This window comes from Cololabis saira, chromosome 5, assembly GCF_033807715.1.
Source record: "Cololabis saira isolate AMF1-May2022 chromosome 5, fColSai1.1, whole genome shotgun sequence".
In the NCBI taxonomy this organism is placed as follows: Eukaryota; Metazoa; Chordata; class Actinopteri; order Beloniformes; family Belonidae; genus Cololabis; species Cololabis saira.
The window spans coordinates 27,916,080-27,931,825 of NC_084591.1; the positions used below are offsets into that span (position 1 = coordinate 27,916,080).

The window sequence follows — 15,746 nt, forward strand, 5'->3', positions numbered from 1 at the left end:
TGGTACTTTTTTACTGGCGTTGTAGAAAAGGTTTAACATGTTTGTATGGCTTCACCTAATAGATCTGATTGAACCTGTAGTTACATAATAAAACAGATGTGTGAAACCTTAAACTACTAAGAAAAATTGCTGTTTTCGAATTTTTTGCTTTAGTCATTCCAGCATTTGCCTTCTGATTTTGACATGGATCCTCTCTTTATTTGAAAACTGTAAAGTTTCATATACTTTGTTTTTAATATTATAATATCATAACATTACAAGGATGCTAATGAAAAAGATATTCTGAATACAGATAAGCCACATCTAGCTAAAATCTGTTTGACGTATATGGGCCATTGTGCCAGTCCAAATTTGCATTGGAAAGAAAAAAGAAAGAAGAAAGGAAAGAAATAGAAATATAACAGGTGAACTTCAGGCCTCTGCCACAAAAAATAAATAGATAAATGATCAAATGAATGAATAAAAATCCAGTGGCTACATGCAGGAGTGTCCCTCAGCTGGTTGTTGCTCATGAAAACCTCTGGTCCATCTGTCACGCCCGCCTGGCCGCCTGTCCTCGTCACAGCAGCAGGGATTATCCGGGCTTAAGCCAAAAGAACCAGTCGCCTGCCTTCCAGCCTGGCGGAGAAGGTACGAGGAAGGCCCGTCCCGACTAAGCTTGTGCCGTCCCTCTCCCGGCAGAGGTCCTCCACCACATAACCTACAGTATCTGGCTCTCTCTGACCTACATAAACAGAGAGCATTATTAAAACGGTTATGGAGGGATGAGATGTGAAAAGAAGAAGAAAGAGGACACCATTTTGCTTGCTACTGCGCTGCTCGGAGAGGTTCATTCAGCTCAGTTAAGGATAGAAAGCTTCTATGAAACAGGGTGAGTGTAGCGCCTTGGGGGATGCAGGCTATTAGTTTTCAATGGGATGTGAAGCGGCAGGCAGCCGGGCAGGAGGCGGAGGCAACAGCCCATCCATGAATACCCTCAATGCCGCTCTCCCGCTTCCTGCATTCACTTCCCCAACAAAGAGCCACAATGGTGTCCTTTTCTGTCTTGGCCGGCTGAGTTGGCTACTGGCGATGCTCAAAGCTATGTGGGGGGTAGAGAGGACGGTGTCTGTGTGTCTGTATGTGTGAGGGGTTAGCTAGGAGCTGGCTCTAACACCACAGAGCTAGTCTACACGTGCCCAACCCGCAGCCTGCCAGTGGTCAAACAAACAGGGATGATGTCATGCTTAGCCAATAACAAAAGAGTCGGGCTCTCTCAGGCCCGCCTGTCTCACCCGGCTAGTTCCAGCTTTATCCAGCCTTAGCATTAATCATAAGCCTTATCCTCTTTACTGGGGGTGGAGAATGGATAATAACAAACCAGCCATGGGGCAACTCTAGACGGGGAGAGGAAATAAACAATGAAGGAGTGGTTGGTGTCGGGAGGCTGCAGAGTGCAGGAGACAGACAGACAGATGGACAGAGACAGACAGGCAGAGCTGTCATGAGACCAAAAGTGAGAGAAAGGAGGAAGCATGGCTCCACGGGGTGCCACAGTGTGACATCTGCCAAGCACAGGGCCTCACACAAAGTTGAACCTAATAGACCCAGCAAAGAAATTAACTCAAGCTGGTAAGACAGTGATGAAACTCAAACTGCAGCTAAATCCAAATCCAAACGTCATAGCTCAGCAGCTGCACAGTTTAACACCACAAGCTTTTCTTGTTGTTTTCCATCTTTTATCCTCTCACTTAAATCCAAAGACTCCAAGAGGAGCTCATGTATCATGACAAATTGAAACCCTACTATCCTCGGAGCAGAAGCTACTGGTGGAGATGAGTCAGACCATCTGTACCCCGCGATCTTTCATCCGGCCTTCAGGGTGGAAGTAAAACCTAACATAAACTGTCAGAATACACTAAAATAGAGACGTTCTTAAAAGATCTTTGCTCTGTTCATTATTGTAAACTCTAGATGAAAAACAAATTATGTGCACTTAACTGTATAAAACCCTGAATCCCTGGACGTCGCAACAAACACCAACAACAATGTAACAATAATCCATATTTCTCTCTTTTACCTTGTCCATGTAAAAAGTTACCTTTGAGCATTAAAGAGTAATCCAATAGGAGGGACAAACAATACATCTACTCTATCTACAGCAATAATGTCTAATTATTGTCCACTCTGTGGGAAGGGCATGTTTTTAGTGGCTCACGTGTTCCACTTGTGTCAGGCAGAAATAAAGAATCAGCCGAGCTGCAACTCAAGGTCATGTATCTCTCTATGGAATTAAATGTTGGCAGTTCACATATTTCATTCATGCATTAAGACAGTTGGCACGTCATTTTATTCAGCTCCTCTTGGCCAGAAGGTTAATCAACAAAAACAGCTACAGTATTGTATCAACTGCCACTACTTGTTACACATAGGGAAAGATTTAAATACCTGTTGTTTTTCCTGCTATATCTGATTATTTTTAGGTAGTGTCGCCTGGCTTTTATAGTCTCCTGTCACCTCTATCTGCAAAACCCATCCAAAGTAAGTATCAACTCCAATCCCAATCACTTTAAAGCAGCACAACGTAACTTTCAGCTTTTCTGAGTTTGGCGGCATCTTTTGGACAAAAGCGGTAGTGTTTTACCAGAAAGAACACTACGTTTCCCATGAGCACCAGCGCGTACTGCCGGAAAGATCCTGTCCCGTCGCTGCATTTGTTTTGATGAGAGGAGACTGGATGCTTTTCTGTTTCACCAAGTGAACAGACGGAACGCAAAAAAAAAGATGTTAAACTGCTGGAAAGGAACTGGAATTTACCGGGATATCTTAAACAAGGAAGCCAGGGAGCGGTATATGGAGAAAATAATGATTATTAACGGTCTGGATCCATATGAAATCATTACTGAAGAGCCATATGTTTCAATAAATTTGTATAATACAACATACAGTACATGTTTTGTATCCCTCTTACATCTCTTTTCTTTATTTTTGACCGCTATATTATGTTGAAGAGGCTCCCAGGCGTGATTATTTTTGTTTTCCTCGTGAGATTATTTTTTTCCTCTGCAGCTACAAATAAGAGTTAATATTTTTTCCTCAACAAACTAGTTTTATCTGAAGATTGGGGTTAATTGCACCGCAGAGAGCTGGCCAGAAACTGCGTTTAGCTGGCGAAGTGGGGAATGAAACCCGTGTTTTCATCCGACCCGGTCTGTGTGAGTGTTTGTGGTTTAAGGCTGATTTATGGTTCTGCGTTAAATCGACGCGGCAACACGCACCGTACGTTGTGCGTCGCCACGTACCCTACGCCGTAGGTGTGCGTCGATTTAACGCAGAACCATAATTCAGGCTTTACTGTGTGTATGGTCGTTACAGCCGCGATCCAAAGCGAGCCGACGACTCTTTCACTCTTTTACTCCGTTATATCAGATACTTGGCCTGCGTGGTTCTGCCTCCGAGCAGGAAACCGTTGAAAAGTTAAACCATTAGGATCTTTTCCCCACGTCTGTTATGTGTGGAGCTGCTGCTGCTGCTGCTGCAGCAACAGGTTACCAGCTTCTGCGGAGCTCTGAGCTCCACGCCCCGCCCATTTTCGTCTCGACTGCGAATCGGGAAGGAGGGGGAAGTGACGTATGTGCCGTAAAGCAGTCAAAGCCGTAAAATTTGTAGTTTTTTAGTGTGGCAGGGTTCCTACCATGCTCCTCAAAGTTACATAGTGCCAGTGAAGGCGATACAGACCCCTCAGACCATGAAAGAGGTGTCATTAAACCTGTTGGAAGTTGATGTACCATCACAATGACTCTGGAAATATGATATTAAGGTGGAAAAGTTACGTAGTGTCGCTTTAAGGCACCGTGTTTTACATCGACAACATACAGGTGTAGATCTGTAGTGGACATCACAGCAGAGGCGACCAAAGAACTGACTGAGAGAAAACGAGGGTGAAAACTGCAAGAGACTAAACAAGAGTTGGGCCTTGTAAAAGCAACTCGAGCGTGACTATAGGGGAACCCTCTGAGCTAAAAGTTGTTTTGTTGCTCTATCGTAATAGTTTTTTATTGCACTGGGTGTGACAGAGTTAAATACCTGGAAATAATATTAGAAAACAGGAAGAGGAACACATTTTTCCACGTCTTCCATGGCTTTGCTGTTTATCTATCAAGTAAGACTGAAAGGAGAAGCATGCACACACACACACACACACACACACACACACACACACACACACACACACACACACACACACACACACACACACACACACACACACACACACACACACACACACACGCACACACACACACACACACACACCCCCACCGCCCCCCACACACACACACACACACCCGCCCCCACACACACGCCCACCAGTACACCCAAGGTTGTAAGGTTTCCCCACTCATAGTTCCTTCAGTTTCACACAGAGACTAAAAATAAAGAGCCAGCGTGCCATGGGTGGATAGACCATGGAAAAAAAAGAAGAAGAAGACGGGAAAAAAAAAGGGCCGTCATATTCAGAGGAGAAGTCATGGAAAACGGGAGGATCCATTTTCAGGGTCACTGATAAGCAACAAACCTTCAGTGTGCCTGCTCGCCCACCAAATATAGACCCAACAGATGTGATGCAGGTCTGGGCTTGCACAGAGACGGCCAGACCTGCATCAGTGTGGTATATTAGCTAGGCTGCAAGTGATGACCTGAAAAACCCACAGAGAAACGTCCCAACTGAGAGATATCAATATCAATCAGAAACCTCTGGTTGAAGGTACCTACTCTATGAAAAAAGCATAAAAAGAAAGACATGATAAAGATTATACCGTCATTTTGACCACTGACCTTTAAGCTTCAAGAACACATTTCTTTCACGTCCACTTCCATTGATACAAACATTTCCTAAGCGATACATCTCATCACAGCAGCCCCTCCTGTATTTAAGTCTTTTGATGCTGCTCAATCACACGTTTATGCTGATTAGTCCCAGTGCAACAAAATATAACTTCATAGTTTTACTTCCCAAAGAATCATCTCTAATTTTCTTTAAGCATTCCCAAAAACCTGTCTGCTAAAAACTATTGCAGTTTAATAATGAGCTTTTTAAATCACGCCTCGTTGGTCTGGAGAAGGTAACCCACACTCACAAAACATTAAAAATAAGAACAAGCAATCCTTAACTGCTGAGCCATTAATACCCTCTTGGAAAAAAGAGGGAAAAAACATGTAATAAATCACCTTATTATCAATTATAATAGAATATCAACACTCTCGTACAATACAATATAAATAAATACACAGCAGGGTAAAGGGAGGATGCAACTCTAGATCTGTGTCAAAATTCAACAAGGCAGCATCTAAATCTCATGAAAAAGATGTAAACTTTAGGGGTGGGCAAAAATATCGATATGGCAATATATCGCGATACTTTTCCAGCTGATTCAATATCGATATTCAAAATTTGAATATCGATTTTTTTTTAAAATGTTTTAATTTTTTTTTTTTTTTTTATCCCTGATTTTTTACCCATTATATCACCCAGTGCTCCTACCTAAGTGACAGTCCTGGGCATTGCCACTCTTTACCAACCCTGGGAGGGACCTGCACTAAGCTCAGGTTTTATTTCACGTTTTATTTCATTTTATAATTTATTTTTTATATAACACAATTGCCTGTCCTTAAAAAATGAAAAATAATGGACAGAGGTTTATTTATTTATGGATTTATATCTATACTGACTGATCACTGTGCCTGTCCTTGGTTTTATTACCCATCTTTCTTGTGTTTATTATCATTTGCCACATAATTAAAGCAACCTCATACTAAATTTAATGTTAATTTCATATGATGTAAATAATATGAAAAACATATACAAATATGTTGTAACTTTAGCTTGTATAGTTATAATAAAACATTGTTTTGACTCAGTTTGTCCCATGAATTGTCACTATAATCTGATGAACGTGCAACTCGGATTTTAAGATCCATCACTATCATCTGATGTACATATATACAACTTGGATTTTAAGATGTGTAATGCATTTTTAAATTTTTCGGTGAACTATGTAGAATATAATAATCGGGATATCGCATAATCGGGATATCGCAATGTGTATCGTATCGTGGCTCAAGTATCGTGATGCGTATCGTATCGTGAGGTCCTTCCCAATACCCACCCCTAGTAAACTTACACACAGACAGTTTAGTATGTTGAGGAAAATGTCCGTCGTTACTGGTATCACATCCTTGATCACAACTACCAGCTGGTGTAAGGAGGCTTCAACTCACCTTCACCTTGCCATTGGGTTGCAGCAGTTCAGTGACAGACACCTTGTCCTGCTGAAGTCGCCTCTTCACCAGCTTGGAGCAGCAAACGTTGACCGCACCTTGCACGTGGGAGGCGTTATACTCTGAAAACGTCCTGCTGTCAATCACCAGCAAGCGACCTGTTCCTCTCTGGATGAGGCTTGCCAGGCGCTTGATGTCCATGACGCTTCGCTTGTTGGGTGCCTTCTCCCCTGCCATGATGTAGGGAGGTCTGATCGGTAACTGGGGGGGCTTGTAGGGGGGTTGGAGAATGAAGGAAGCAGGAGAAATGAGAGAGAGAACGGAGGAAGAGATGGGGAGAAGGAGATGTCAATGGAGGAGGGCGCCCACTGGAGCAGGTGCTATGAGATCCATGCCGCCTAGAAAAACAGAAAATAAAAGGAAAAATAAATGAGTAACACAAATTTAAGTAATCACAGCATTTACTGTAATAAGTTATGTCTATGCCTTTACTGGCCAGACATGAAACCCAAGACAGCAACAAGGAATAAATAATAATCTGTCAACTGCTGCAAAGTCACAATGACAAATCCATTACGCATACATTTCCAAACCCTTTTGGAGTACATGAAGTATTTTTGTGCTTTTGTATCATCTTTTATTAGTAGACTTTGAGCACCTCGTGTATCAAAATAACCACAAAGCTAAACACAAATATAAGAGCTATTTTAAGACTTTAAAACCAACTGGATGATCCCTGGGATTTATTATCAGTCCTGAGATCTAAAAGAATATCACAATCCAGAAAATAAAAAAGTTACGGACTTAAATTAGACATCCACAACAATGAAACGTGTGTGTGTGTGTGTGTGTGTGTGTGTGTGTGTGTGTGTGTGTGTGTGTGTGTGTGTGTGTGTGTGTGTGTGTGTGTGTGTGTGTGTGTAAGCATGTGTGAAATTTTGTGGCTGTTGATGGTAGGTCTCTTGAAACAGGAAACTGAGGGCGTGAGATAAATTAAGCTGGGGGAATTCAGAGTGCAGGTCCTAGACACAGGCAAAGCGTCAGAGTGACATCTAATGTATGTATGTTTGTATATGTGTGTGTTTGTTGCAGAGACTGTCTGCCTCCTCATATCTGTCACTTCTAATCACTGTGATATCCTCCCTGCTCCCATTCACCACAGCCCTTCCACATTAACAAGAGACCCACACATAGAGACATGCCATCATTTATCAAGGCTGAGACACCGGTGACCGCATGTGTGTGGGAAACAGTTTAAAACACACTAGACTAAACCCGTGACCCCTACAAAACACTGCATTACCATTTAAAACAATCCACAGAGAAGCCTCATTTGTTCAGGCTTTTCTGTGTATTTGTCTTAAATGTATAAAGACGGCTAATATCATGAGGATCAGTTCTTTAGTCAGCCAGGTGTCACGCAACAAGTGAGAGGGTCAGAACTGAAATGTTGACCCATTGTTTTATTTATCTACAGGTGCATGGTGCCATGAAAAATGAATGGGCTCCATCTCATTTACCACAAAAGGGAGAGTGCGAGGAAAAGACGTGTTGAAACGGATTGAGAAAGTAAAAAAAAAAAAAAGAAACACAAAAATGTCGGTATAATTTAATACAGGAACGATTCCATCACAGTAACAGGAAACAGTGTGATACCAAGACCGCGTTCTTCCATTACAATAAGAGGAAAAAACAGCAGTGCTCGAGGTGAAGCAGAAACAGGAAAATATTTAACACCAACAGTGAGTAATTGTGGGGGGGAGACAAAGAAACAAAACCTGACACAAAAGAAGACATGTGAGAAAACTCCCTTCAGATTGTGAACATCCAGGTAGCTCTGCTCCTTGCACTTTGCACTTGTGCTCAGACACTAGAGAAGAGAGAGAGAAGCACCGATGGGCGGTAGTGAAAGATGTTGTTTAGTGAGGATCTCTCTAGCCTAGCAACTCAGCCAGCTCAAGGTGAGGGAGGAGATTTTGTGGAGATGAAGCAGTGAAAACAGAGATACAGAGAAGAAAATAGTACCGGCTGAAAGAGAAATAGTGGAGACTAGGGGAGATATAAACAAATACAAAAACATCTTAATGGACAAACTCGTTGACAACTGCCCCAAATATATGGCACTGATGTGGAGTAGATAAACCACAACATTAGATGTACCAAATTGTGTTGCAGTGACATTCATTACAACAGGGGCCTTGCATCGCTCCTATAGGTACACAAGATCATTATTTTCCGTCACTGAAGCTTACGTCTCGGAAATGCTACTGGCCAAGCCTGAACATGCATGTGCATACGATGGTACTGCCACACAACATGCTTGATGCAGGTGAAGCTGGACAAGAACATTTGCAAAATCTAGATGGACATCACACTGCACTGTAAACACATTCAAACTGTTACTGAATCTGAAAAGCTATAAAATATACGAAACCAACAAAAAACCCTGCCCATGAAAGCTGGAGATAAAACAGACAAAGCAACAATGATATAGTCTGTTTACCATCTTTAAAATAAAAACAAAGAAACCCCCCCCTAAAAAACAAATAATTCTAATTCACTAAATCTCTGCTAATCTGTTGTGGTAATAATTTCTGCTGCAGCAACAAAGCACATAGCATATACTGACAAAGTCCACTTTTAGCATGAGGTGCAGCCAAACGCTCATTCAACAGAAAGCTTTTCTGCAGAGCTAGCACTTGCCAGACACAGCCCCTGCCACGCAACGACCTGCACCATCACCTGTTATACCGTACCTTATATGGCAGGGCACCCTGTAGTCGAGCAGCTAACAGCGCAGTTTCCAGGGTCGGGAATCTTTTTCCCCTATATTCTGTGTCCCTGCTGCTGAGCACAGCATCTGACGCTGCATATGTCGAGTGGTGACTGGTCTCCCTCCCACCCAGTCTTACACTTGTTCCTCTCTGAATCCCTCCTTCCTTTCCTATCATTCTTTCTTCATCTTGTGCAGTGAACAGGCATGGGGAGGGGAGGGGTCTGCAGGTCTACATGTGTGGCAGTTAGGGACCGGAGCTCTGCATCTTTCTAGGCAATCATCCTACAGCTGTTTGAGGGGAAAAAAGAAGGGAAATGAAGAGATGTGGTAAAAGGGAAAGTGCGGTGAATAGTACAGAGAAAATAGCCACAAAATATTAGACTATAGAGTGGGACAGTAGTTAGTCTATAAAGTAGAGTGGGAGCACAAACCTCAACATGCTTATTCAGCATAACACGCAACACAGTTTACGCAAAGAGTATTTTTCCCTCCATCTAATCAAATATGAGAAAGTAGTAAACAACAATAAAAACAATAAATAAATAAGATATTCAGACTAAAATAATCAGCAGCCAGTAGCTTGCTGTGAGGCTCTTGCTAACAGAGGAAAACAAGCAAGGACGAGCGAAAACACAGAGATAGACGCTGTGTACAGGCCTGGAGCAGATTCTGTTGTTGCCATAGAAACAGCCTGACTGGGATGACTGGGGGAGGTGGGGAGGGTGATGGGATGCTACTGGTGCTAATGCAGGATGGGGATGTAAGAAAAGACAAAAAGGAAAAAGTGTGAGTGGGTCTCGGACCTAAAATAGATGTCTCAACCTTAGTTATACAACAACAGGAGATATCATGTAACCCTATAATCACTGCATGTCCTTTTGAATAATTCAATTGTGATGAAAACATTTTTTGCTGTATCTATTTTGCCTAATGCATTCCATCTTTGACCTGTTTTGCATATATTTGCATAATTCATCTTGTCAATGCTTTTCCAAAATGATTGTTCAAGTGCAGACAAGTTCTCACTGTCTGAACACATACAGGCACCAGGCTGGGAATCTCTGGACAGCAGTTCAACCTACTCTAGATGAATGACTGAAAATGGAAGAGCACTATCTAATTTTAGATTTTAGTTTTTTCGCCAAAAACTGAAACTGACATTTTTTTAAATGTGTATTTTCCTACATATATTTGACTTCTATAGTACTTTCTCTATCAGTTAACTGTAATTAGAAACAAGAACCATAAACATAACTTGAAAGAAGCCCTATTGAAAGAAGCAATGCATATTTTGAAAGAATCAGTTACTTCAGAAGAGGTGGATTGACTCTGTAGGGTTACCACAGCTGAGAAAAACACTGAAAATTATGAGTTTTTGCTCTTGAGACTGTTCAAGAGTGTTAACCATCCCATCTTGAACGTGATGTCTTTTTATTGTTGTTTTTAACACATTAAACACAAAAATATGTCAACTTATCATGACTCCACTGTATTCACATAAAACTCTTCAATCAAGTCCTGATCTGTCATGACAGTTTTTGTTTTGCATTTTTGGTTTGGGATGTCATTCAGATCATACTTTGTGGTCATCATACAGAGCTTTGTGGTTATATTTCAAATAGTCACACAAACAACAAAAGAAACAACAAAGCATCTGGCTCTGAGTAAGCTTGTCCTATATTTAGCCAAAATATGTCCAAAGAACCGTTGGTGCATTTATTTGTGAAAACATGTTTTCTTTTCTGTGTTTTTCACTATTGTATTTTCTGTGTGTTTGTTTTTGAACACGCTGAACTTGTACGCCCCTCAGCAGCAACAAACTTCATGGTTTATCAAAATAAAATACTGGGTATTCCAAGCAGCACTTGAAAGTAAATGATATTGTACTGGACTTCTTAAAGGACAATTAGAGCTGAGTTTCAATTATGTATTGAGAAGTTAGAACGTTGCAGCATAACGGGTTCAGGTCTGTTTGACTAATTGAATGTTATAATATACGACTGTGAAGCATTTAAACCCTGCAGTGTCAATGCTGAAATGATTTATAAATCATTTATTCAGATTTATAGATACTGCATGGCATGCTGAAATATTACGGGAGCAAAATGGTTAATAATCATAAAGCAACATTGAAACATCAAACTTCCTACATTTTCCCTTTCTTGTAAAAGTTCAGTTCAATCTCATAAATCATCAACCAACTTTACAGCAACGTTCTTTATGGCTGACAAACAAAAAACAGACTAAAAAAACAACTCTTCTTTCGCATACATGAAAATCATAAAAGTGAGGAAGTAGCTTCGTCTTTGCAACATGACAAATCAATGAAGGAATATTCACGAGCCTTTCAAACATAGCACGATCTGAACTCATAGTTTAATCCATATCAGACATGACGGGGGGAGGCAAACACAAAGAGAGCAACTGGAGGGCAAGCAGTGATGTAATAGCATCCAGGTAATTCATTAACCCCCTGCATAACGTCACCTGTGTCCGCAGCCTTGACTAGGCTGATAAAAAAATAAAAGTACACTCTTTCAGTGTCACACAATGAGAGACATGGGTTGTTTGTTTAGACTGTAAACAATTATATCATGCAAGCAACTCATGCTCTTCACTGTGAGCCACACATTCTCATGAACTAAACATTTCTGCATGTTCACAAAATGTGTCTCCTTTGAACACATGTATTATTTAAACCTTAAGAACAAACCACAACAAAGAGCCGTGCCCCTGCGTGTCCAGGCTATCAAGACTCACCTGCCTGCTTGTTTGGGTATGACGACACATGTAGAAGTATTTCTAAACAATTGCCAGCTTTAAAAATGTCACGCAACAACAAAAAAGAACGTTCACTGTAGAGTTTTTAATGAAAATTTAAAACGATTCTCTTGATTTGTTGGGATAATAATTAATAATACTGCCTGAATATGAAAAAATGGTGTATGGGTTGTGTTCCCCAAGACTCAAGTTGCTAGGATCATCAAAACCCAAACAAATGTTATCCGGTAGAGAGAAAAAGAAAATCATTACATGTTTGGTTATTCTAACATAATAAACAAGTGAAGACATTATTAAAATAGTCCTTCATTCATAATTTTCTGAAAGACAGTTTTGTGTGAGACATTTGATTCTTCAGGTTTAAAAGCTGATTTTGTTTCTGGTATAACCAACCCCATTTAATGCTATACAATAATCAGATGAAAACTGTTTCAAACTCGAACAAGTGTAAGTGCAAGATGAACGGGTCGGCTTCAGTTATCTCTCATTCTGAAGAAAATAATAAATCCATTCCTGGTTGGCTCTGGTGGAGGAGATCAGCACCATGATACTGTAAACAACAAGTTCAGATATAAAGCCCTCTGGTGTCCTCTGATCGATAGTCTGCCAGTGCTGCAGCTGCAAACTGGGATTACCCCCAGATAACCAGGAACATACGGAGGTTATAAGGATGAGCCACTGAACATACACTTCTTTTAATGCGTGTGAAAATAAAATAAAATTAAATTAAATTAAATTAAATAACACTGACTGCGGCCAAAGGGACAGATGAGACATTGTACTGCGTGATAGCGTTAAAAGCAGTGAGGAGGGGGTGAGCGGTCCTAGCGCACTGTAATAAACCGACCTACATTTGTGGAAATAGTGAATATTTCGGAAAATATTCCTCCTCTGTGCAGAGCTGAGTGCGAGGGACTTCACTGCGAACGCTACACGGTTATTATTATTATTATCAGCGAGGCTCGGCGGCTGCTGCTGTGCCGGTGCGAAACCTGCACTGTGTTGTTATGACGCGCGGATATGTCCGCATGCGAAGAATGGACCGCTCCATTGATTAGGAGGCGCTGCGATGACAACAAGCCGCACCGCACTGCACAAACCGGAGGAAAACACAGTAATGTTCACCTACCTTTTAAACAAACAGGTACAATAAGGCGGGTCGACGGGATAAAAGGATGGATAAGTTCGGTCTGGACGGGTTTAATTCCCCATTATAGGACAGGCGCGCGCCTGACGCTGGGAGGGGAGCGCGCAGGCGGACGTCATGGGGGGGGAGTGCTGTCAGCAGCTGACACACACACACACACACAGGGGCGAAAATCCCGTTTCATAGTTGGGGGGGACAATAAACAGTAAAATTTTAGAGAATAAATCCAGTGGGGGACAAGGAATAAAAGTTTTAGCCTTCCTTTAATACAGCATTTTGACATTTTCATCTCTATCTCGCAAACAGGCAGAAGACCTTTCTTAGAGCAATACAAAACAATGGTATTAGGTGGAAGGTGGCAATAATACAGCACATCTCACATAATACACTTCAAAAACCCAATATCTTAACAAGAATATTTGTCTTATTTCTAGTTAAAATGTCTCATTTTTAGTTTAAAAAAATCTTATTACACTTAAAACAAGACTCATCACTGGAAAAAACAACAATTTTCACCTGTTTCAAGTAGATTTTCACTTAAAATAAGTAGAAAAATCTGCCGGTGGAACAAGATTTTTTTGCTTGTAATGAGAAGATAAATCTTGTTCCACTGGCAGATTTTTCTACTTATTTCAAGTGAAAATGTACTTGAAAAAGGTGAAAATTGTTGTTTTTTTCCAGTGATGAGTCTTGTTTTAAGTGTAATGAGATTTTACTGTTTATTATTATTTTCGATTTCGGTTTCGGCCACAAATTTTCATTTTGGTGCATCACTACTAAATACTACTGCATTGTTCCAAAATTATTAATTCTGTCTCAAATTATTCTAGGGGGGGACAGCTTTACTAATGGGGGGGACTTGTCCCCCCTGTCCCCCCCGGGATTTTCGCCCCTGCACACACACACACACACACACACACACACAGGACCGGTGACAGCAACGGGGACAGCCGGGGCATGAGAGCTCGCCGCCCGGCTTCACACCGCCTCACCTCCGGCTGAGATAGGCGAGGGCTAAGCATAAACTATGGTCCGCGTTAAATCGACGCAGAACCTCCACCGTAGGCTCTGCGTTGGTGTAACGCGGAACCATAAACCAGCCCCCGCGTTAAATCGACTGCGTCGGTGTAACGCGGAACCATAAATCAGCCTTAAAGCGGGCGGTGTGTACGTTGAGAGCAGGGAAGGGGGGCGGTGTTGGGTACAGGAGGTGTACGTACTTTAGCACTTTCATGAACTACAGCGATGAGGTCATGGTTCAAGAGGGAGAGGAGTGCAAAGAAAGGTTTACGTCAACTCCAGCCAATCAGCGGCGGCCCTTCGGGGAAGGTGACGTCAGCGTTGTGCTCCGTGGATTAAAAGGACTTTTTTTTTTCTTTGTTAAAGGAGACGCGCTCGTGGAAGGACGCATGGATCCGTTCAAGTAATTATCTTTGCTTGGGAAGGTTTTTCTAGCTGAGCGGCAATAAAAAGAAATTGGATATTTGAAACCTGCAAATATTAATAAAATTCTACTCCAAAACCTCCAGACACAGAGACAGTTTCTTCCCCCAAGCTGTTACTCTGATGAACTCTCATCACTCATAGAGTCTCAGAGAAATCATCACTGTGCAATAATAATAATAATAATAATAATAATAATAATAATAATAATAATAATAATAATAATAATAATAATAATAATAATAATAACCACAATCTTATACTGTAACAATCCACCTTTCAATAACCATGACTACCCCCTACTGCTGCACCTTTCACTTTTAAATTGTATACATGTTAATAAGAGGCATTTGTCTATTACTGTTTGCAACTATTTAAATCTGGGTTCCCTGTCTGTCATGTTCATACTTGCCTATTCTATTCTATTCTATTCTATTCTATTCTATTCTATTCTATTCTATTTCAGTGTTTCCTTTTATCATTTCCTTTAGAATAGAAAATGATAGAAAGCATTTAACAAAGAAAAATAAATATTCCTGTCTCAGGAGTCCTTGCAGATCCAATTTTCTGAGCAATGCTAATTATTTCCATACAGTAATACTAATCAGGGTTAATTGAGATAAATGTGATAACAGGACTCAACACTTGAAGTGGATTAAAACATTTAATCAAAATTGCCATAAGACAAGAATGGATATGCTTGCACAACATGTGTGTCTTTGATCCATTTCAAATGTTGATTACTTACTGATTACTAAACCCCCCCCCCCCAAGTTTTATAATAAACTGATATTTTATACGTCATTGAACAAATACTGTATAATTTAGCCTAATATACACTTCACCAGAAGAATGTGTGTATTACAGCACACAATTTCAGGAAAACATACCCCCAGTATATCATGATGCTGTTTTCACAGGGTTACCTGAGCCAGCCCTCATTATAAGCTTCATCAAAAAATAAAGTTTTAAGCCTCATCTTAAAGGTGAAGACGGTATTTCCATCCCAAACACAAACTAGGAGGTGCTTTCCACTGATAAACTTAAGACTTTGCCTCTTATCATACACTTTGGGAAACTCTTGGAACTTCAAGTAACCTCGAGAGCAAAGTGCTCTTTTGTGTGCAGAGTGACGTATTGAGTTCATTTGGCTTCCTAAATCGTTTTAGCTGACTATCTTCTGTATCACTATAATTATGAATGCCTCGTTGGGTAATAATAGTACCTAGACATACAACGACTGAGAAAAATCAGCACAGAACCCTGTGGATCACCACAGGTAAACACAGAACATGTTATTGTAGCACCGAGATCTAATAGGGCAGAATAGGCACACATTTT

At 40.9% G+C, this 15,746-nt stretch overlaps 1 protein-coding gene across 2 annotated transcripts in view; it reads right to left on the minus strand.

Annotated features, from left to right (window-relative positions):
* Nucleotides 1-13,080, minus strand: part of dusp8a (dual specificity phosphatase 8a) — a 45,830-nt gene extending 32,750 nt beyond the window's left edge. The window contains exons 1-2 of one of the 2 annotated variants that reach the window (XM_061721448.1): nt 12,945-13,080; nt 6,259-6,656 (exon numbers count right to left, since the gene is read on the minus strand). In XM_061721448.1, the coding sequence (XP_061577432.1) occupies nt 6,259-6,495 (237 nt within the window). In that variant the 5' untranslated portion in view covers nt 6,496-6,656; nt 12,945-13,080. Of the gene's footprint in view, nt 1-6,258; nt 6,657-9,014; nt 9,127-12,944 lie in introns of those variants that run through there. The other variant, XM_061721447.1, reaches the window with a different exon arrangement.
* Nucleotides 13,081-15,746: the final 2,666 nt, after the last annotated feature.